Consider the following 23488-nt stretch of genomic DNA (forward strand, 5'->3'; position numbering starts at 1 on the left):
AAATTCATGTATGAATACACAAAGTATCTTTATTTTTGCAAGCAGCGCAGCCTGGCCTTAACGACGTCACATAGCTTTCTTTTTACGCGCGCCGTTTGAGCTCTAGAAGATGGCGTTGGTTAGGTCACCCCTCTCGTCGGAGTCCGAAGGGGAGCTTTATGAGGTAAGAGGCCGTTACACGTTATTAATTAACTGACTGGCTTTTCTTTTCAACGGGAGGTTTTCCCCTTTGGAGCTTATTCTGTTTTTTCCTCGGTAAGAGAACGAAGATTACAGTTTTGCCTAAAATCTTCGATCTGCTAGCTGCTTTATCTGATTCGTCCGAATTTACAATGCTTGCTCAATCGGTGGCGATTATTATTATGTAATGGCATTATTTGTTTAAATGCTTAGACTGGAGCTTTGTAGCGTTTACTTTTCAGTCAATGCGATCCCTGGGTACTATTTGGGCTTGTAGAAAATGATCCTCGATCGAATAAATTTACTCTGCGCTTTCTCTGTCGAATGCACTGGATACTATCAATTACGAAATCGATTAAGTGTTCTTATTATCGTCCTTTATGCAAAATGTAGGAGAACGACCAACGACCTACGACCTACGATGTATTTTAAGAATGATTAAGTTGAAATTCCTTTAGTTTGAATTTTGTTTTTCTCTGTTTCAAGATTGTGGTGGAACATCTTGAAACATGGGGAAGTACACATAAAACTAGATGAAAATATTTTGACCCGAAAGGCATTTTAAAGTACAAAATATATGTCCACACAATGATACATTTGTATTCCAGGTTGAAAAGCTTCTTGGAAAAAGAACTCACAATGGCAAAGTGGAGTATCTCATACGCTGGAAAGGCTGCAGGAAAGAGGACGACTCATGGGAACCAGTGAAGAATTTGAAGGGCTGCCAACCTTTGATTAAACACTTTAACAAAACACGTTCTCCTTCTCCAGGGAGAAAGGCCAAGACACCAAAGGTAAACTTTTTACATGTTTTTGTAATCTTACAGCTGTATCTTTCTGTTCAAGACTTATGATTACATGATTATTGAGAACTCATGTTGTAAACTTTATTATACAAGTTGAGGGTTTATTGGTGGGGCAGAATTAAAAATATATAACTCATAATACACATTGATTTTGTATTTCTCTCTCCGTCTTTGACAGAAGTCTCAAGTAATACAAAAAGTACAGACAACAACAACACCAAAAGTTGAAGAGTACACTAAACTGAAAACCCCATGCACTCAATCATCAGATTTTGTGATTCTTCATAGGAAAAAAGGTGGATTCTTTTAACTGTATGAAGCTATTTTAAAGATTTAACAGCCACGTATTCCTTGGAAGTACACAAAGTTTGTCCCAATTTTGTTTGAACTTCCTTAGCCTTTGCAAATACTGTACTTGATAGATTCTGAGGTTGATGCTTATTCTAGGGTTGTTATGTACTGTAAGCTTTATTGACTTGATGTTTAAGAATTAAATGCTAAGTGGAGTTGACTAATGCTGGATGTTTTTATAACTGCACATTCTTCCAATTGCTGTTTTTTTCAAAAACTGTCACAATATCAAGCACCCTATAATAAGTTCAGCCTTCTGTTGACTAATGAACAGTTTTCACTCACTCACAGGTTATTTTCTGTGCAATCTAACCATAGATAATTTGAATTAACAGACAGATTACTGAGAATATTTGGAATCAACTGTGTATTATTCAAATGTCATATTTTGTTTTTACTCTTTGCATAAAATGTGCCAGTTGGGTCAAGCTTCGCTGGGAAAGGGTTCATTCAGCCACAGTGAAATGAATCTTCAAACTGTTTTCCTGCTTGGATGTTCCATTTTCTCTTGACTCTTCTGTATTGTGATTAAATGAGGTTAAAATATGCATGCACACTACTCTGATAGAAGTATTCATACATTTTTTTTTTTTTTTTACTTTTTACATTCATTTGTTGTCAGCTTCTGATTACCCAAACCTTTTCCAATGTCTGTGGAAGATTTGAGTCATTGGGAATTGACTGAACTTTTTTGAACTCACATGTGGGATATGTTCACTTGACTCACAGGGCCAATAACTTACAAACAAGAAACAAAAGAAGAAAAAGAAGTTGAGATTACTACAAAGACAGACACTGTGGGGGAGATAAAAATTGAGGAAAAGAAATCCATCACAGAAGAAGAGCCTTCCAAACCTTTACCCAAGGAAAAGACTACTGCAGTAGCAGTCAATGCAAGAAAGGAGGTTTTAAAAGTTTTCGCTGCGTTAGTTGTCTTAACATTTTTCATTCTTATTTTATTCTCATTTTTTCGTGTTGTAGGAGATAAGTAAGTGCAATTTAGTGCTTTTACACAAAGGTTTTAACTTGATTTTATAATACATTTATATTTGTTTATATTTTGTGGTAGCAGCTTAGGGAGTTATGAATGAGTATTAGCAGGTTATGGATGTGTGGAAGATACTACATTGCCACAGGGATATGGAATCTGTCTCTGCTTTTTTTTTTTTTTCTTTTTGATGATGTCTCTCACTTTTTAACTTTGCTCATCTTCTCAAGACAAGAAGAGAAATTCAAGAGGATAAATACTGAAACTCAAAGAAATGTGAAAGTTTACTTTTAAGCCCAAAGGGGTTTGTAGGCTTTATTATCAAGTGCACATTTAACAATTTTACTGAGTGCCAAATTGAAGATTCTGCATTGAGAAAATCTTAGACACACCTTTCTTGTAATGCATACAGAGGCTTGCAGCATATGTACTCATGCTTGAATGCTGCAATAAGGTGGTGCATCAGAGCTCTACAGACCATTATTTTCCCAATTACAAGTAGATTTCCTGGAATTTTCAAGTAGCAACACTACAACCCCATAAATATCAGATCAGCAATGCTCCTTACGTACATGTAAGGTCATCTGATCTTGTCAACTGTTCACTGCAATGCATAATGTGTTGATGCTTTAAAGAGGAGTTACAGTTTTAGACAGCCTTTTGCTTCTCCACCCCAATAATATTTACAATTTACAGTTTTTTTTTGCTTGGGCAATTTTGTTATTCCACTGAACTCTAAAATTTTTGGAACATTCTCAAGTTTGGTCAGTATTTTAATCTCAAACAAATTCAGATTTTTTTTGACAAACCCAAAGTCTGAAGATTCATTTTCTTAGTTGAAAGTTTTAAAGCCAAGACAGTACCTTAAGACTTGTGCTTCAGAGGTGTGTTAACTAACCAGAGGTATAAATTTTTCAGGAAAAGTCTTTCATTTCAATAATTGATAGTATTTATTTTTTATGTCAATGCATCAGGTGATAATAATTATTTTATGTCTTTCATACATGTTTGTAATGGATACAAACTATGTGTACCTGATAACTGGGAAGTGCTGCCAGTTGAAACAAATACTTCTAGTCACAGCTTTGTATAGTTTTTTTAGTGATAGTTGAAATTCAACACTGTAGAAACGCCAGTTCTAACAAGAGATATTAAAGAAACATTTGAAGAATTGCCAGTTATTGATTACGTGATGGATAAAGGGAAGAATTGAGGATCTCGGCTAGAGACTATGGATTGTTTTTGTCCTCAGAGCGTTTTTCGGTTTATTGTGGTAAAAACCAAAACTGAGAACAAAGGTAAATGCTATAGTAAAAGTTAATTGTCAGACAAAGGAAAAAGAGCGCGAATCGTTTTGCATCTGATTTGTTTAGAGGGATGTGCGAGGTTTTTACAGAACTTAGTGAAGCAATAATATCGCGGATGATTTTGGATACTGTTGAAAAATACTCTGTTGTCTTTTGATGTAGTCGCCATCACAACTTTTTGCCGAGTTAACTTTAGCCTCAATAATATTTACGATATGGTCTGAAACCTCCCTTGTTGTGTTCCAGTCATCTATTGTTCGAGCACGTGAAGTTGAGGAGCCGTATAAAGAGAGACAATTACAAGTATGTAAGACTTGTCAAATGTGGCTGTAAGGGGAGCAAAGTTAGGTTAGAAGTGGCTTGTTTCAGCCATGCACTGATAACTACAAAGTTACAAGTTTAGTTGCTTTGGTGAGCGAAAGAAACGCTAAGTTTATTACTCACTAGAAGTTGATGAAAGTGAATTGCGTTTCGAACGCAATCATTTCTTCATCAGTTGGAGGGTAACGATGAACGTCTTGGGAAGAATTAGTTAGAAAGCAAACACAGTTTTGTCTTTTGGCTCAACTTGATTCGCTTTTTTTAAAAGTTCCTAAGACAGTGCAAAACGACGATTTTTTTTTCTTTCTTTTCATTGTGTCGTTCGCATAAATTTTATAAGTTGGCAGGGACTTCATTGACCATGCCCAGCATTCCTGACCCAAAACATGGGATCCATGAACAAATTATCTGGGGCGGAAGTTTGTGAAGAAGCTGTGGTGCTGCTTCTGTAGAAGAGTATAACTGGGTAATTTTGTACTCCCATTTGAGTTAAGAGTTTCAAAACTGACGTTTCGGGCGTTAGCCCTTCGTCAGAGCGAATGTTTCGCGATCACGAAGGGCTAACGCTCGAAACGTCAGTTTTGAAACTCTTTATGGTGGCCAATTTATGTTAGCAACTCAGTTGATAATGCTTAATTACCCGAATTACTTTCGAATTGGCTTAAAATACTTGTGCGGTATCGAACAAGCGTAATCAGTAAAGATGGCTGGATATTGGCCATGTTCTTTTTTTTGCGACGAAGTCTTGGTCTTAAAAAACGCGAAAGAGAGCGAGGCTAATACCCAGCTATTTTGAATGAACAAGCTTGGTCAATAAAAGATTTATTACATAGCAAAAATATTTCGCTTGATTAGGAATCAAGAATGACTTATTTCGAAAGCCGGGAAAGAAAGCCAAATATGTTTATAACACAATAAACCCACAAGAGTCGTTTATATTTTCTTTGAGTTTGTCTGTCTTCTTTTTGTCTGCCCCTTTTTGTGACTTCATCGCCGACATTGTCCAAGAAAGTCTGCCCCGAGCAATTTTTCTTTCGCGGGATCAACGCGGGCAACCCGAGCGACTACTTACTCTGCCTAGAGGCGCCGCCAGTTTTTCTTTGACGTCACCGAAATTTAAAAAGGAGGAAGTGACAATCCTTTCGAAATTTTAGCTTAGTTAGTCATAAGAACAACTGAAGACTTATCTTTCACAAATTTTGAGTTTAAGACAAACGTTTCCCAAATTTAAAGACAAATCAAAGGAGAGAGAGGAAACATGTGGCCAGACAAGTGGGCCTAAAATAAGGTGTGTTTTACAAAAGGATATAAACATATTTAACAAATACAGATGGAGTGATAAAATGGCTCTCGATCCATTTAAAAACATTCTAGGCGTGAGCTCTGTAAACGAGAACAAATGATAAAACATATTGCAGCAAACCTTGATCATTTAGCCATCTTAGAAAAATACATCCACTAGGCTTGCGTACCTCCCTCGCTCTCCCTTCGTTTGCGTTGGACATGAGAACACTCTTGTGTTCGTATTTCCGTTTGCATTTGGATCGCACGTGTGGACAAGGCTTAAGAGAGTACCACTGACAATTCTAATACTTCGCAAGAGCGCTTTTAGTTAAGAAGAACCTCCTTAAGACCTGTTATGCAATAATGTGAATCGAACTCATCAAGGTTGCTGAATTGACTGCAGACATCGTAAAACCACGTATGTACAAAGAATATGTTAGAATGATATTTTCACAAACCAAATCAAAAGGAAACGTAAGTTTCTGATATAAAAATTAAGTCCTTAACCGCGCTTTTGGCAGCTCACGCCAAATAGAATTTAATCAAGTTGTTATGTAATTCCACTCTTTTAGAGTATAATTTAAGAAAATATAATTTTGACGCCCGTCAGGCCACCAGCGAATACAATCTGACAAATTTGCCAATCGATAAAAAATGTCTTCGTTAAATACATCAACATAGAAAACCTCTAAAACACTTGTAAGGGAAAAACTCTCACATTTTTCCTTTAAATATTTAACTCCTAACTAGTTGTCACGTAATATACACTCATCGTTTTACTTCAGAAGTTTTTTCGGGACATTACCTCAAGTTCAGCAGTAAGAAAATTAATTTCCTTCATGGCTCTTACATCCTTTAATGCCAGTAAAAATTTCTAACTAAAGAGTAAACTGTTCATGCGAGGTAAATTCCCAAAAATAAATGTTTAAATGAGATTGTCATTCTTATTGCCATCATTATGCAATCATTTAGAAAGTTCACAGGTTGCCGGATGTCCATTTATGTGTATTGTCTAGCTGCGCCACTTATCTTATCACGTTTTCTTTTAAGTTGAAGTTATCAATTGCCTAAGTTGAAAACGATGAATAAACCTCTGTGGCGAATTTAGATTATCCGTTTTTAGAACCTCTAGTAGTCCTTTTAAAATCCAGAAATTTGTCTTTCTTTCATTCTCTTTCTCCAAACTGCTCCAAAGAACGACTGATATTTGCAAACTTCACCACGACGACGGTTCAACTACCTTTATCGACCTTATTTGATAGTAAACAAAAGATTTTGCACGCCCACACTGCAGTTTGTTTAGAACCAATACCCTCTTTTCCAAGATAACCTTCAACAACTATTTCAGAAAACCGTGCTGTTTTGAGCACCAAGCTTGCGAAAGTAGCCTTTCTGTCAGATTAACCCGAGACAAGTACCCAAACGCATACTCAAATCCTTCGCCTTCGCGGCGAAAGCGAATATACCAGAAACAATTTCACTCTAATAATAAATTGAGTTAGAGGCAAGATTGCCTTAATTTGGTTTAGCTCTCCAGGGTCTCTTCCATTCCAATCTCTTTGATGCTCACCCGATCATATAAAGTATGGTACACTTGTCATCAAAATGAGCAAATGGTGGCAACTTGCGCTACTTTTATGATGATATTGTTTTTTGAATCTCACTTTGAAAGTGTTTGAGTAACTTATGAATAAATCTTATATAATAGGAACACTAGTGTCCGAAAACCCCTAATGCGCAATGTGTGCGCAAACCTCCGGCATGCAGTTTATATTCAACCAATTATTCTCCTGTAATTACTGTTTATCTCACAGACAAACGTCAGTAACTGGTCTATTCCTTACCAAAAATATTTCATGGCGCACATAGGCAATGTATTCTTTCAACTTGAACGGCAACGTCCAGCTGTATCAGTGTTGCAATATAATTTGGAAACCCTTTTACTGCTCCAGCTGCATGCTTCATGACTTGCCAACTTTCATTTGTAACTTGAGTGCTATGTTTGATAACACTCTCCACCGCAGTCGCTCCCTTCGTAATTTTTTTATTAGCCTCTGTCAGAACGCTTGATTCTATTCGATGTTATTATGTTGGTAACCGCATATTTTCTCTGTCTTTAATAAGTGCAGACAGTCAAACCATGGAAGCGAAAAATGAGGTCAAATTACAGGCGGCCCAAGCTCCAGCTGTGAGATAATCATCTTGTGAATTAGGAGTCATAGCAAAATTATAAGAGTTTGTATGGGAATATTTACGACCGCTCTTAGGAATAAAAAAAAAAAACTCAATAAAAATACCTCCCTTTACTTCCACAATGCATTGCTTATTGTCTGACCGCTTACTATGTTGAAAAGAACTCATTTTAGCGAGTTATTCATTTCTACGTTTACTACATAAGAGCTGAAGCCCTCTTATGTGGCAAACCTGAGCGGTCAGACAACAAGCAATGTACTGTGAAAGTAAAGTGAGGTACTTTCGCTGAGAATTTGACTGTATTTTTTTATTGCTATGAGCGGTCGTAAATATTCCCATACAAACTCTTGTAATTTCGCCATGAAGATGATCATTTCTCAGCTGGAGCTTGGGTCTACTGTGGTCAAAAACAAGTTTTTATTGTGTATTACAAATTCTTCGTTAGCACAGGATTAACTTTATATAATTGAAAAAGCAACATCCATTAGGCTTCCTTTTTTTTAAGAGTTTTATTATATTGCTGTTTCAGATTTTACATGTTTTGGGCTCACCCTCAGAGAATACAGCTTTACCCTGAGCATTGTATGTGGTGGCTTGTTCCCAGAGAACATGCCGGCAATCAAACAGTCTGACTACTCTTTCAGTTGCGCTCTTGTAAGACCAACTGGCACCAAGTCATTTGTGAAGAAACTGTCCGACGTTTTGGACCTTGAAAAGCTGAAGAACAGAGAAAACAATATAAAAAAAGATGGATATCACTACTGTCTTTCACCGCATCAAAGACGTAGAGCCAGATCTAACTTTAGTCCACTTTCTGTATTTGAAAAGAATGATACCTCATAGAATTCATCTATTTGAGTTGGTCAGATAGCTATTGAGTTTTCGAAGAATGTATGTTGTTACAACCCTGATATGTGGCTAAATAACATCAATGTCATCTTGGCTCTCAGTCATTTTAAATTCGAATTCCATGAGTGATAAGTTTACAGTTAGTGTGGGTTAACGTTTTCAGTGCTTTATTCGTATTATTCATTCCTCGACAGCGCGAGCTAAAAAAATTATAGCTTGGCTTCAGGTGTGTTGCATAACATCAGTGTCGCCCCGATTTTTTTTCGCCTTTAGATTTAGTAGATGATCAGCTTATCATAAAGCTGATCACCGTGTTCATCGTCCAAAGGCATATGTCAACGGTAGAACGGGCAAAAGTGTCGCAATCGATATCATTGCATAACACTTACGGCCGTTCACAACTTCCAGCATGGAAATGTGACACGTTTTTGTTGACTCTCGCTGTGTCTTTAATTGCTGCATTGGTGTAAACTTACGGTGCAGCTTCCCGCATTAATACCAAGTAGGAAAACTAGACTCGCTGTGAGACAAAGAAAGGCCAGACTATGCGTTAATCTTATCAAATGTATGAGTAAAGTACTCGCTTTTTTCAAAAGCCCAGTGCAAAGCTCTGTCGTGTTATATTATTGCTCAAAACCGAATTGTAAGTTATGGTAGAGTGTCACTGAGCTACAGTGAAAATGATAAATTAAGCGTGTCATTGCCAAAAACATTACTGCACTCACAGAAATTTGCCCCAGACTTTCTAGAGGGTCATGGTTGTTATGTCACGTAGTGTAGTGACAATCGTTCTTCTTCTAAGGGATTCCCTCACCTGACAGTCAGACTACGGGATAGAATATGAAAGTCATCTTTGAAGGAATGTTAGACAAACAGCTATTCTTAAACACCGTAATGATCATCGAACAAGTGCCGTTGATGTTTGTAAAAGCCTAAGCACCGTAAAACCAACAGGATGTGATGCGAGTCATTAATTAGAATAGATGCTCGATGAATTTGAGTTCTTATCGACAAATATTGTGGTCTTCAGAGCAACGTATTTCGAAGTATTTGGAGGACGATGGAAGAAGCGTGGGGGAAGAGAGCGTCTTGCGTGGGGAAAGGAGCGTGTCGCGTAGGAATGGGACGTGATGTACCCAGAAGGACCGCTTCGAACAAACTACCTCGACCAGTTTTTCCCACGAAAGCTTGCGTAATATGCACTTAAATAGTGTATAATTGGTCTGTTCAATGGACCGTAAACAATGCGGCTTTTGATGCTGACAGAAACTTCTTTCATCAAAAGAGCACTGTTGCGTGAAATCTCAAAGAACAACCGTGAAGGAATCTCTATTAAGACCGATAAATCAGATTTAAAAGTTTACTCGTCTTGATCTTTGGCGTTCTGGTACAAGACCAGAGGCACTCAGCGCTTTATCATGTCCCTAGGTTTGCTACAAAAAACGGTCATCGAAAACAGGTGACAGTTGTCGTCCGACATTAGGCAAGATTGTTTCTCTTTCGGTAGAGCTTTGTATTTTTACTGCTAGACCGTGTTATCTCTCTGGTGGGTGGTTTGATAATCACATTATTGACACTACCTGGACCGTGAGGGATAACAATAAATTTTTTGTCAACGGGTCTACCTATTTATAGATGCATCAGCTTGAAACAATACAAAATAATCTGTTCTTCATATGAACACGAGAGACGCGCTACCTTTGAAGTATTGATATTCAAATTTGTCGCCCCTAGACTCTGCGATTGCATGAACTTTATATGAAACTAATTACCAAGCATTACTGTGACGCTAGTTAAAAGCAAACGTGCCTTCCAGAACATTTTAAAGATAATCCCATCTTTGCTTTCATAGCTAAAATAACCTAATGAAAAACTCGTCTTCCTTAACCATAGTAACTTATTCGGAATTCCTTTCCGATCTCATTGTTAGCACAACATCATTCAGAGGTGAGATAAAAGTGGCAGTCGTAGGTTTGACCATTTTCCTTTTTCTGTCAAAAAATTTTCTTTTCAGCTCTCATAAACATTTTGATAACCGCGACAAATAGAATAAGGGTCATGTGCCGTATAAATGTCACGATTCAAACTTTGCTTGGAATACCGAGATACCACATCATTTAGAAAGCTTTCTAATGCAAATTAATTGGAATTACGAGCTCTCAAGCACGCGTTATTCAAAGTGGATCGTGCAAACCGTACTTTATAGCCAAACTTTGATTATTAAAGAAAAGCATGCTTTTGTGGTAAAAAGGTGCTAAAGGGTAATCCGACAAGATCAAGGTCTACCAACAGATTTGGGAGATGTTTTCTTTTAATACTGTGTTTTGTCAAAACAATTTTGTAATAAATCGAGTTTGACCGCAGGAATGCGAATTGACTCTAGACCATCCGTCACGGTTGGTCGATCAGAAAACAGATTGAATTAAAGTAATTGGTTTTCTGTTACACGTTTTTATCTTTCTAGCCTTAACCAGCCTTAACCATCCATGATTCATTTAAGTTTATTCTGACCTTTTTACTTTTTCACCTCAGAAGCCTGATTTTTTTCATTTCTTTTCAATTTCCCGCGTCCTAAATACGACCTAGAAATCGCGTGATATATCAACTTCAGTTCGTCAATTTGCCGGCGGTCTATCAGATTAGTACGCCTCTAATTACAAGAACTATCGGACGTGCACTGTCGGATCACGAGGACCAATCACAAACAAGTTTCTTTTGTGCAAGAGAATGAAAATAGCTGTGGCTAAAATTTCGCTGAGCTGGCACGTGATAAAGGTGCTATGTTCCGTGAATGAGAACGTCAGTTTAGTGTACCTTACGCAACGCTAACACTGTGTCGTACTGGCTGACGTTTTGGCTGACTCTAGTTTTTGATCCAGGTAAGTAACTTTTCCAGTGTCACGTTTCAAGTCGCCACTTGTTATTAATCTTTTTTCGAATAAATTTTAATCAGCGAAAGCTCAAACTAGGAATTTTTTAACTTTGGAGCAAGGTGCGGTTGCATAACATCGGTGTCATATTGACTTCAAATTCGGTAATTGATCAGTACATGGTTTATGTAGTAGCCGCAATTTAACAGCAGCGCGACTTCAGAATGCCTAAGACCTAAAACGTTGTACAAAATACCGTTGCATATTGACATCCAAAGTCATTCTAACAGGTAGTCTCCTCTAGGCCAAAATCGAGGCGGCTGGTTCATTGTTCATAACTCAGTAATGCAGGAAAGCATTTCAGTAGCTTACGTAAAGCTGTACCCTCCCCCCCCCCCAGGTGATACAGAAGGGAGGGGAGGGTACGGCTACACGCAGGCTAGCGTATAACGCGCGTTGTTGTTGACAGATCCATGACTTGAGTATGAGATCCATGACTGTTCCTGCACAGAAAATGAAAGTTCCGTGTAAGATGCAGTTACATAATATTGGTGACCTTCTGCTGCTAATTTCATTGAAAGCGATCGGTTAAAAGTTTCCAAGAGCAAATGTTTATGAATGTTTTACGCCCATACCGCCCTTCATTCCGGAATTGGTTAAAAAAAAAACTTAAAAAAAAAACTTAAAAAAAAAAGACCAGCCTCTCCGTAAGTCGGGAAGATTAGGGAAAAAAATGGCTTCCTTTAATGTACTGAATCACCACAGAAAATCACGATAACTGTAAAAATTGAGCAAGGCTTCTCAGTTCATTACACCCCTAGGAAGCTAATTTGCATTCGCATAAAAGGCAGCAAACATTCCAGATCGACGCTGTGCGATGTTATGCAACAGTATGTAAAAATACTGGCCGAGCGGAATACAAAATAGACTACTATTTCTGAAAACCCCATCGTTTTAAACTTGGCAAGGATGAGGGTCTCGATGGGGTGATAGCTTTTACGGCTAACGGTTAAAATTTTGGCCGATTTACGGCTAACGGTTAATGTCTTTCCATTGTTGTCACAGGAAATATTTTTCGGTTACCATTTTTTTACGATCAACAGTTAAAATTTGTCAATAATATTAGAGAGTTCTGGATTCAAATTTGATGTGTTAACCGCAAACGTCACACCGCGGTTAGAAGTTAGACGTCTGGAAATTTTCAACTTTTTAGATCGACGTCGCTTTTCACCGACCTGTAAAAATCAACATGTGTCGCCATCTTGAATTACACAAAAGATGAAGGTTCTTCATTTCAAACACATATTGTGGAAAAAGTTTGGTTATCTAGCGTCCCAAACGGGTTGGTTGAGAAGAAAAGATTTTATTTCACATACATTTACGGGACATACGTGAGAACTTTCGAACAGGAGGAGGAAAAGGGCCAAGGGAGTGCCTGTGACCCTCCTCGACAAGGCAGAGCCTTTAAGTTCGACACTTAGATAACTCGCCCTTCGACGCCTGCATACCAAAGCTATCACGAAGTACAAGTTTGCAATTGAAGTCTAAGGATATATTTTCATTAGCCACCAGCATATAATGTGGCATATTTTCTTGTTTCCTGTATCCTACAGACGGTTTACGCTCTTCGGATTGAATTTAAGCCAGAATATTTTGCAGAGTAACATGTCCACCAACTCAACCAACCAAGACAACCAGGGAAACTTATCAGAAACTACAGCTGAAATCGAGAAGGTATCTAACATCATGCGAAACGACACTTTAGAGGGGCTTTTTAACACATCAGAACTGACCGAGTGAAAGTGGAATTAACTGTCAGGATAACTCTAATTAAACTGCCCTTTCTTCAAAGCTTCCGTTTCTAATGAGTCCTTTTTAGAACTTTTATTTTACTAATACGTCCTCTCTATTCTACCTTCCTCACTCTAACAAGTCTCCTTATCTATTAAGTCCCACTATCTACAAAGTTACCCTCTCTAATAAACCACTCCCTACTACTTCACCTCTCTTATACACCACTCTCTACTAATTCGCCTCTCTAATACACCACTCTCTACTAATACACAAATCTCTACTAATTCGCCCCTCTAATATACCACTCCCTACTAATTCACCTCTCTTATACACTACTCTCTACTAATTCACCTCTCGTATACACCACTCTCTACTAATTCACCTCTCTTATACACCACTCTCTACTAATTCACCTCTCTTATACACCACTCTCTACTAATTCATCTCTCTTATACACCACTCTCTACTAATTCACCTCTCTTATACACCACTCTCTACTAATTCACCTCTCTTATACACCACTCTCTACTAATTCACCTCTCTTATACACCACTCTCTACTAATTCACCTCTCTTATACACCACTCTCTACTAATTCACCTCTCTTATACACCACTCTCTACTAATTCACCTCTCTTATACACCCCTCTCTACAAATTCACCTCTGTTATACACCACTCTCTACTAATTCGCGTCTCTAATACACGACTCTCTACTAATTCACCTCTCTAATACACCACTCTCTACTAATTCACCTCTCTCATACACCACTCCCTACTAATTCACCTCTTTTATACACCACTCTCTACTAACTTGTTTCTCTAATAAGCCACTCTCTTATACACCACGTTTTACTAACTTGCCTCTCTAATAAGCCCTTCTCTACTAATTCGCCTCTCTAATACACCACTCTCTACTAATTCACCTCTCTTATACACTACTCTCTACTAATTCACCTCTCTTATACACCACTCTCTACTAATTCACCTCTCTTATACACCACTCTCTACTAATTCACCTCTCTTATACACCACTCTCTACTAATTCACCTCTCTTATACACCACTCTCTACTAATTCACCTCTCTTATACACCACTCTCTACTAATTCGCCTCTCTAATACACCACTCTCTACTAATTCACCTCTCTTATACACCACTCTCTACTAATTCGCCTCTCTAATACACCACTCTCTACTAATTCGCCTCTCTAATACACGACTCTCTACTAATTCACCTCTCTAATACACCACTCTCTACTAATTCACCTCTCTTATACACCCCTCTCTACAAATTCACCTCTGTTATACACCACTCTCTACTAATTCGCGTCTCTAATACACGACTCTCTACTAATTTGCCTCTCTAATACACCACTCTCTACTAATTTGCCTCTCTAATACACCACTCTCTACTAATTCGCCTCTCTTATACACCCTTCTCTACAAATTCACTCACTTATACACCACTCTCTACTAATTCACCTCTCTTATACACCACTCTCTACTAATTCACCTCTCTTATACACCACTCTCTACTAATTCACCTCTCTTATACACCACTCTCTACTAATTCACCTCTCTTATACACCCCTCTCTACAAATTCACCTCTGTTATACACCACTCTCTACTAATTCGCGTCTCTAATACACGACTCTCTACTAATTCACCTCTCTAATACACCACTCTCTACTAATTCACCTCTCTCATACACCACTCCCTACTAATTCACCTCTTTTATACACCACTCTCTACTAATTCACCTCTTTTATACACCACTCTCTACTAACTTGTTTCTCTAATAAGCCACTCTCTTATACACCACGTTTTACTAACTTGCCTCTCTAATAAGCCCTTCTCTACTAATTCGCCTCTCTAATACACCACTCTCTACTAATTCACCTCTCTTATACACCACTCTCTACTAATTCACCTCTCTTATACACCACTCTCTACTAATTCACCTCTCTTATACACCACTCTCTACTAATTCACCTCTCTAATACACCACTCTCTACTAATTTGCCTCTCTAATACACCACTCTCTACTAATTCGCCTCTCTTATACACCCTTCTCTACAAATTCACTCACTTATACACCACTCTCTACTAATTCACCTCTCTTATACACCACTCTCTACTAATTCACCTCTCTTATACACCACTCTCTACTAATTCACCTCTCTTATACACCACTCTCTACTAATTCACCTCTCTTATACACCCCTCTCTACAAATTCACCTCTGTTATACACCACTCTCTACTAATTCGCGTCTCTAATACACGACTCTCTACTAATTCACCTCTCTAATACACCACTCTCTACTAATTCACCTCTCTCATACACCACTCCCTACTAATTCACCTCTTTTATACACCACTCTCTACTAACTTGTTTCTCTAATAAGCCACTCTCTTATACACTACGTTTTACTAACTTGCCTCTCTAATAAGCCCTTCTCTACTAATTCGCCTCTCTAATACACCACTCTCTACTAATTCACCTCTCTTATACACCACTCTCTACTAATTCACCTCTCTCATACACCACTCCCTACTAATTCACCTCTTTTATACACCACTCTCTACTAACTTGTTTCTCTAATAAGCCACTCTCTTATACACCACGTTTTACTAACTTGCCTCTCTAATAAGCCCTTCTCTACTAATTCGCCTCTCTAATACACCACTCTCTACTAATTCACCTCTCTTATACACCACTCTCTACTAATTCGCCTCTCTAATACACCACTCTCTATTGATTCGCCTCTCTAATACACCACTCTCTACTAATTCGCCTCTCTAATACACCACTCTCTACTAATTCGCCTCTCTAATACACCACTCTCTACTAATTCGCCTCTCTAATACACCACTCTCTACTTATTCGCCTCTCTAATACACCACTCTCTACTAATTCGCCTCTCTAATACACCACTCTCTACTAATTCGCCTCTCTAATACACCACTCTCTACTAACTTGTTTCTCTAATAAGCCACTCTCTACTAATTCGCCTCCCTAATACACCACTTTCTACTAATTCGCCTTTCTAATACACTGCTCCGTACTAATTCGCCTCTCTAATAAGCGACTCTCTACTAACTCGCCTCTTTAATAAGCCACTATCTACTGATTAGCCTCTCTCATACACCACTCTCTTCTAATTCGCCTCTCTAAATTTAAATTTAAGAATGAGCCAAACAAGCTGAAAACTAGGAGACATTTTTCTTACAATCAACCCACAAATTTCGAACATTGGTGAATAAAGTTGAACTTGTTGTGTTCATTTACGGTCAAGGGGGCTCAGAATATGTCAGGTGCTAAAAAGACATTTTTACGAACGGAGATTTCAAGCTCTAGAACCAATCAGAACACGCGAACGTCTGAACGCATACGGTAATGCTGCCTTTGGTTATGAATATCATAGGTGCAGCAATTTACTGATTCCCTTTGATCTCAGGCTGCGATATACTCGTCCATCAAGTCTCTTGAAAACCTTCCGTTGGAGATTTGTGATGATCCTTTGCAAAGTATAGAAGAAATCGCCTTGAAAATCTTTGCTAACTCGATTGTCAGCGACCTCCTTATTCGCACATCTCGCCTTGACGTCTTTTCAAAAGAGCTGGCAAAATCATTCAGCGATGATCTGGAGTCCCTCTTGATGGTCAGGAAACTAAAGTATTTCTACAACCAACCAACTGGTGCAGTTTTACAGCAACTTGCCAGTCTTGTGCAAAGGTATGTAAATAAATCCATTTTCCTTTATAGCTTTTGTCATTCCTTAATTTTGTTCTAGACGAGAAAGAAAATACCACAAATTCGAAGAATGGTGAACAAAATTCGATAACCAACACATGCCTCGGCCTTCTTCGCTTGTGGCACTCTAATTAGTTTAGTTAAGTCAGCTACATAAGTTTTAAAAGTAAATATGTTCTATATATGATTTTATTCAAATTCGTTTTGAATCTAGGGGACAGAATAAGGAAATTAAATTTATCTGACTGCAATTTGATATATCAAAACGGAGGTTTAGAAATTTGTTTAGAGGTAATATTAGGTATTTCTGTCATACCCTTTCCAAGGAAACAAACGAAGAAGTATGAAGGTGTCGATCAGTCTATGATTAAATATTTTTTAAGCAATGAAATCGTTTCAAGAAACCCATTGTATTACAATACTTTTAATCTAAAAGTTAAGACAATTTCATGCATGCCTTGGGAAAATCGTTCCTTCCTTTTTTTTGGCAGATCTTCAAGTAATACTGTGGTCATTTCCAAATGGAATGAGATGGTTAAGATGTTCATAGACGATAAGACATTGCGAACCATGCCTTTGTGCCGTTTTCTTCAAGAGACAGACTGCCCGGAATGTTACTTGGAGAACGCTGAACATCTTGAGAAGTTTGACCCACACGGCCTCTACCCGACGTCCATTTATGGAAGATGCGAAGGAGACGTCCTGGCCAAATCAGATGCATCCCTTGTCGCCTGCACTAGTAAATATACACTGACGACAACTGCTAAGATAGTTTACGAGGTGTTGAGCCCGTCCAACCCCGAGCTTAGAAACGTGTATCAGTCCATTGGAAGGTTTGTTACTTAGTCCATGTTATGCGTTATAAATACGCCATTAATTAAGTTTACTCTACCTTATAATATTGGTTGTCTTACTGTTTTGTTGTCATTGGTTTTTTTCTAGGTGTGTGGCAGTAGTTGACAAAAATGTGGAAAAGATCTATGGCGCGGCTCTACAGACTTATTTCGATGAGTTCTCTATTGAGCTAAAGAAGCTTGTCCTTTCCGCAGAGGAAATCGACAAAGACATAGCCACTGTGCAGAGTACTTTGGTACTGTTAAAGAAGCTTGGCGTAAGAAGAAACGAGCCTATTTTAGTGGTCGGTAATGGTGTATTACACGACGTTATTGCCTGTGCTGCCTCTCTGTACCATCGTAATACACCCTACATCATGGTGTCTACAAGTGTTGTGGCGGCCATCGATGCAGGCTTGTCACCTCGCACTGGGTGCGATGGATTCGGCTTCAAAAACCTCTTCGGTTCGTTTCACCCCCCTGTCCTGGCGCTGACTGATAGAAGCTTCTTTCGAACCCTTCATCGCGGCTGCTTGCGCCATGGCATTGCCGAAATTGTCAAGATGGCGATAGTTAAGGATGAAGAACTCTTCTGCCTTCTCGAGCAGGAGACCTCCGCTCTTCTGTGGACCAAGTTTGGCACTGAGATGGAAGATTTCAGAGGAGATAAAAAAGCCTTTGAAGATGTTTGTGACCTGATTATTGGCAAAGCTCTTGAAGAGTACGTAGATTAGATCTATGAGATTGTTTAAGTAAGAAGTTGTATTATAACATAGCTAGCAGAGCCGCCCAATCAAATTCAGTATACGTAAGCGTGCTCAAAATCTCGATAGTGCACGCTGATAGCGTGAGCAAATCGCTTCGCCAGAAATTTTTTTTTTCGCACGAGCGGCCATTGTTAGCGCGGGGAAAAAGAATATATTTCGCGACAATAATGGATACAAACAGAGGCTCGGCCCACCAGTCCCAAAACGAAGACAATTTTCCGACCTTTTCCCTTAGGGCTAGAGTTCTTAAATGATGCAGAAAAAGAGAAAAACAACGGAAAAGGAGACTCCGCGAACAATCACTTCTGATATTGTTGTCCGTTTTTCGCGTCGGATTTGATGCACAACTCCACCGGCCATGTTATAAAACAATTGGTTCATGCACTCAAGAAGCTAGAGTTGCCCTCGGCTATTGCCTCGGGCAACTCTTACGCTTCTTTCGTGCTCTCCAAACTTCCCACGTGCTCCATAACTCGATAGTGCACGCTAAAGCATGAACCAATTGTTAAGTAGTATCGTGGCTTTAGAATCAAGTCAGCAGAATAGCGCGATTGATCTGATACTTTTAGTTTGGAGCCTTTAATTGAGATATCAAGTCAGAGAAAAAATCCTCAGAGTAAGGACGGAAATAGGCAACGAACTCAAACGAACTGTGAAGCTCGGTGTCCGTTGGCTTGTGCAAATTCTTGGTCAGTGGAGTTAAGAGAAAAAGTAGGCGCGCGAAATTTATCGTCACTGTTGTTCCTCTTAGTTCTCCCGCGTCTTATCATCGGATCGCCTTGCTTTTTCGCTTGTTCGTGCAGAATTTGTGATAGTTTTTCCATCTTTTAACTACTCGAAATGTAACAAATCTCTTAGGTTCCTAAATGAAATCCCTTGCGATCCTGAAATTTTGAGGAGAGAAATATTTCGATCAGTTGGTGAGGCTTAAATGGAACTATTCACATTTCTCTTGATTCTTAAAAAATGTCGTCTTTTGTAACTTTCTTTTTGGCTTGATAATGCAATCAAGATGACAAATTGAAAGGCGGTTTTCTCTATCCCTAAAAGTTCCACTCTAGAATAATTTATTACTTAGTTCCTCTCGTTGTATGTTGTCCTAATTTTCACTTTTTCGTTCATTCTAATTTTAGTTACATGAGATCGGAATACAGCAACATGTTTGAAACGCACCAATGTCGACCGCACGCGTATGGACACACATGGAGCCCTGGGTACGAGCTCCCTGGAGGAATGCTGCACGGTCATGCTGTATCCACTGGGATGGGTTTTGGCGCTTACCTTTCCTTCTGTAAAGGCTGGATCACACAATATGAGCTGGATCGAATTTTAAAGCTTCTCAGCGACCTTGAATTGGCTCTGTGGCATCCCATAATGGAGAATACAAAGCTCGTGTACAAAGGCCAAGAAACCATGATTGAGAAACGTGCCGGTAATTTGGCCGCACCTGTCCCTAAAGGGCTTGGAAAGTGCGGCTACATTAACAACATGCCTTATGACCTCCTTCAAAAGCGCCTTCGAGAATATCAGCAGATTACCCAGCATTGCCCCCGGCAAGGGATGGGAATTGAGGTCCATTGTGAGGATATTGGGATTAAGAGCCCAACTCCTATTGTAAACAACAACAACAACAACAACGACGACGATGGAGAAGTCCCAGTGGGTACAGGGATGAACGGTTTCCATTGCAATGGAGACGCAAAGAAGTATGAGAAAAGCTTCGCTTCTCAGGTGCCCTTGGAATGGCGGGAGAAAAATACCAACAGCCGACCTGTTAAATCACTCAGGTAGATTGTGCTTTTGGTAGATTCAGGGAAGATCAAACTTAAGGGGCTGTAATAATGGTAAATAGATCAATAGTAATAAGCCAGGGCTGGAACAGAAAGTGGTGTGCCTGTCCGATCAGTTTTATTTAAGGGAAGGTTACCCTAACAGTGCCTCCATCCACCCAGGATTGAAAACAGTGTTGCCACGAACAGTGATCAAAACTTTTAATCCAAATTCCTTCACGAATGCGACGAGAAAACTCGCACTTAATGTTTATAGTGTTAAACTCAACATCTATTTCAAGGCCGCCACCGCGCATGCACGAAAAATCAAATGTCCCGTATGCGATTCCAGGCGACGGCAGCGCATCGACCAGCTGTGACAAATATGCAGGGAGACTTGAAAAATAGTGGGAGGTGGGAAGGGAGGGTGGGGGAGTAACTTGAAATGGACTAATATCCCATCCAGAAGGAAAAGAAATAATCTTAGTCGCTTTATTTTTCGAAAACCGGAGCACAATTCGGCAGTGACGGCAAATTAAGGTGGCACTTGACTGAACCTTATAATCAATGCGCATATTCTTACTGGAGAAGTTACTTAGCGGGCCAGAAGGAATGCAGAATCGATCTATAACTTGTTACTGTGTCCATTATCAATAGAATGCGCACGAGTTTTTCGTTATAGGCAGGTAGAGCATTGGTAACTTATAGTCTCTTTGACGATGTCGAGGGAATCATTCAAAGGTGTTCTTCAAGGCTGGGAAATTAGACTTACTCTTCATGGTTACCAACATCACCTGTTAGTTACCAACATCACCACCATTTAAACAAAAAATTCAGCTTGACACTCGTTCTTACTTCGACGGAACTGAATGTGAAAAGGTTTCACAAAGGCGCGCTATTTGCCTGACTTTTCGAGTTATGGTACTTATCTATCTTAATATTTTTAATATTGCAGGGCCTGAAGAACATGGAAGATAGGCGGTTAGAGTCCCACAAAGGAATGCTACTTTTTGAAATATTCTACATAGAACACTTGCACGTTTTTTATTGTGAGTGTTAAGGCAAATGAAATAAAGTGGGTTTCTTTTTATAGCCAAATGACTGTATGTTGCCGACTCTACCTTGAAAATAAATATGAGTCCCTGCGAAATCATCTTCGTGGATTTCAATGTACCAATTCTTCATCGAAGGAACAGGGCGAATATTGAGAAAACGCTTTGACGAGCACCTCAGGGACACTAGGAGAAAACTTCCTGATATTTCTCTTCGCTGAGCATTTTAAGGTGTCTAAATTAGTTTCACTAGTTTATAATACCAATTCTTTGGGGGAACGTTACTTTAGATTTTCTTTTGCAATCCCAAACGGAGACCAGCTCAGCAGCGGTTGTAACCAATTCGTCTCCCTTTACTGACGAAGGGTCAAACCCAAAACGTTTGGAAACCTTATTCCAAAACATTCTGTTTTCCTTTACGGTCAATCTTCTTGCAATGATGCAAAATTGTTTGTCTCACGATGCAGACAGACACTCTAAACGTGGATTGCGAGGTTTTAACTGCAATTTATGCACTAGCCTTATTCAGACAACGTCTGGGTGAAAACGATTTCAATCCATTTGTAATGTCTTTACCGCGATATGGCCTCAGCCTTTTTCACCATATGCGTTCCACATGTGAACTTACTCAGAAATGGCATAGTTATTTGCTGAATCTGGAATGTGAAGGTCTGGTGTTTCAGATTTTACCCTGCCCTGCTCTTGTGACATGAAAAATAACATCGTTTCCAGTTGGAATCTACTTGTTATTCAGATCGACTGCCGGGGTGCATGTTACACAAATTGGGTGTACAGAAATAAAATCTGTTCGGTATGATTTTGATAGCCGTGAGCTCGATAGATGATGATTAAAATCAATTTCTACTTCAGTCAATGAGTTTATTAATTTCGTTTTTTTCCCTAATTAGAGTCCATTATCAACAGTCTCTTACACGACTTTCTCCTGTGTTTCTATGAGCAAAGGTTTCCATTAACGTATCTTAATTCCTCAGACATTAAAATGCAGTGATAGCATTGTGTTCGTGCTTACCCAGTCACATGAAGGCAAAACAGCTCGTTCATCCCAAGAGTTGAAGGTCGCGAATTTTCTCTGCATTTCATTCAATTTTCGGAGCGCGAAGAACGTACTTTTCACGAACACATCGTGCGGCGAAAGTTACGTACTTATTGGCTCCCATTTTTTTCTTTTCTCCTTCATCAAAGGAAAAGAAGAGAAATATGTAGTCAATAATGGCTGTTACAAATAAGCTCTAAATATAAGTTGCTATCATTCAGTTTTGTTTCTTCGAAAAAGTCAGCCTCGGTTCGGTGAGTAAATTACTTCCTGTCTCGAAGTGGCGCCAATTCAATTCACCCAAGCTGATTATTTATTCACGACAAGAGTTGAAGGTCGCGAATTTTCTCTGCATTTCATTGAATTGAAAATTATCGGATATCAGGCCAGTGTAAATATCTGCGAGTCACGCCGCTTTATGCTTGAGAAAACTCTTTGTCATGGCACCCACGGAGGAACCGAAAGTACACTTATCGTGAAAAGGAATGGACGTTTTTTAGTTTTACAGCGTTTGACATATAACTCAGCTGTGCTTAAGTCGATTTCTTGCGAAGTTTGATTGTTGTAGGAAAACGACCGTAGAGCTCTTAGAAAAGCCGTGTCGTGTATAAGTCAACGTGATTTTCTTCTTAGTGTTTCGTTTACTTAATTTGGATGAGAAAAGGAACTTTTTGCGAAGTTTCTAATCAAATAATTGAACAACATCCGTGAAAAGATGTCCAGTGACAATAGCGCTCCAACTGCTCCCGGCGAGGGAATTTCAGCTGCTTCGGTCGCCGCGGCCTCCTTCTCGTCGGATTCTTCTTCGCAATCTTTGAATTCACAAGGTACGTTTAAAAATTTTACCTCAACCTTTCCTGCAGAAGCTTCAGGATTTATTTTCTAACCGTTGAGGTTTTTTTCTGTCGCGTAGGTTTTGAAATGTAATGGTTTTCGGTTCTGTTACTGCATAAATTAACGCCGTCTTTCTAACAAAAGGTTGTTTGTACGTTTTTTTCCAGCTTTCGAGGTAGTGATGGCTACATTTTAACCTATGTACTTGAAATGATTTGAAAATACCTTAAATTGAAGTAATTTTTGTTTATTACTGTGTCATTTCGGTCGAGTTTCGTCGCGTCACAAGGAAAGCTTAGCTCTTTACTCAACACGTTTCGAGGGGCTGCCTATGTCACGTTTTCTCTTCAGGAGAGCAATCCCAATCATCGCCCTATTCGTAGACAAGCGATATGTTCAGCGGTGCAAATACGTAATATTATGTTCGCAAAGATGCCGTGTAATATGGTGGCTGTCGTTGGTGAGCTTCTAGTTTAATATC

General features: G+C 39.0%; 3 protein-coding genes and 2 long non-coding RNA genes across 8 annotated transcripts in view; 4 read left to right on the forward strand and 1 right to left on the reverse strand.

The window, feature by feature from the left end:
- Position 1: 1 nt before the first annotated feature.
- On the forward strand, positions 2–3496 carry LOC113665838 (uncharacterized). The gene is made up of 4 exons (XM_027181561.2): positions 2–163; positions 789–974; positions 1165–1282; positions 2067–3496. The coding sequence occupies exons 1-4, from the start codon at positions 110–112 to the stop codon at positions 2327–2329; spliced, it is 621 nt and encodes a 206-aa protein (XP_027037362.2). The 5' UTR covers positions 2–109; the 3' UTR covers positions 2330–3496.
- A 1618-nt stretch (positions 3497–5114) lies between these two features.
- LOC149047789 (uncharacterized) lies at positions 5115–8372 on the forward strand. Its single transcript, XR_016185322.1, has 2 exons — positions 5115–5241; positions 7960–8372. It is a non-coding gene; the product is annotated as an uncharacterized LOC149047789 (long non-coding RNA).
- LOC149047790 (uncharacterized) lies at positions 7921–9188 on the reverse strand. The gene is made up of 2 exons (XR_016185321.1): positions 9005–9188; positions 7921–8147 (listed from the first exon to the last, which is right to left on the reverse strand). It is a non-coding gene; the product is annotated as an uncharacterized LOC149047790 (long non-coding RNA).
- Positions 9189–10728: 1540 nt separating this feature from the next.
- On the forward strand, positions 10729–21165 carry LOC113665830 (uncharacterized). Of its 4 annotated transcripts, none has more exons than XM_027181554.2 (7): positions 10729–11158; positions 12763–12883; positions 16403–16680; positions 17190–17531; positions 17641–18252; positions 19432–20085; positions 21023–21165. In XM_027181554.2, exons 2-7 carry the CDS (start codon positions 12815–12817, stop codon positions 21027–21029), a joined length of 1962 nt encoding a protein of 653 aa, XP_027037355.2. In that variant the 5' UTR covers positions 10729–11158; positions 12763–12814; the 3' UTR covers positions 21030–21165. The 4 variants fall into 4 exon arrangements, with proteins under 4 accessions (XP_027037355.2, XP_089058155.1, XP_089058154.1 ...); XM_089202029.1 differs by having other exon boundaries at positions 11041–11158; positions 12809–12883; XM_089202028.1 differs by lacking the exon at positions 10729–11158 and adding an exon at positions 12101–12491.
- A 1301-nt stretch (positions 21166–22466) lies between these two features.
- Positions 22467–23488, forward strand: part of LOC113665831 (uncharacterized) — an 8032-nt gene continuing 7010 nt past the window's right edge. The window contains exon 1 of the mRNA XM_027181555.2: positions 22467–23000. Coding sequence (XP_027037356.2) covers positions 22889–23000 — 112 coding nt within the window. The 5' untranslated portion in view covers positions 22467–22888. The remainder of the gene's footprint in view (positions 23001–23488) is intronic.

This window comes from Pocillopora damicornis, chromosome 3 (assembly GCF_964200805.1).
Source record: "Pocillopora damicornis chromosome 3, jaPocDami1.2, whole genome shotgun sequence".
NCBI lineage: Eukaryota > Metazoa > Cnidaria > Anthozoa > Scleractinia > Pocilloporidae > Pocillopora > Pocillopora damicornis.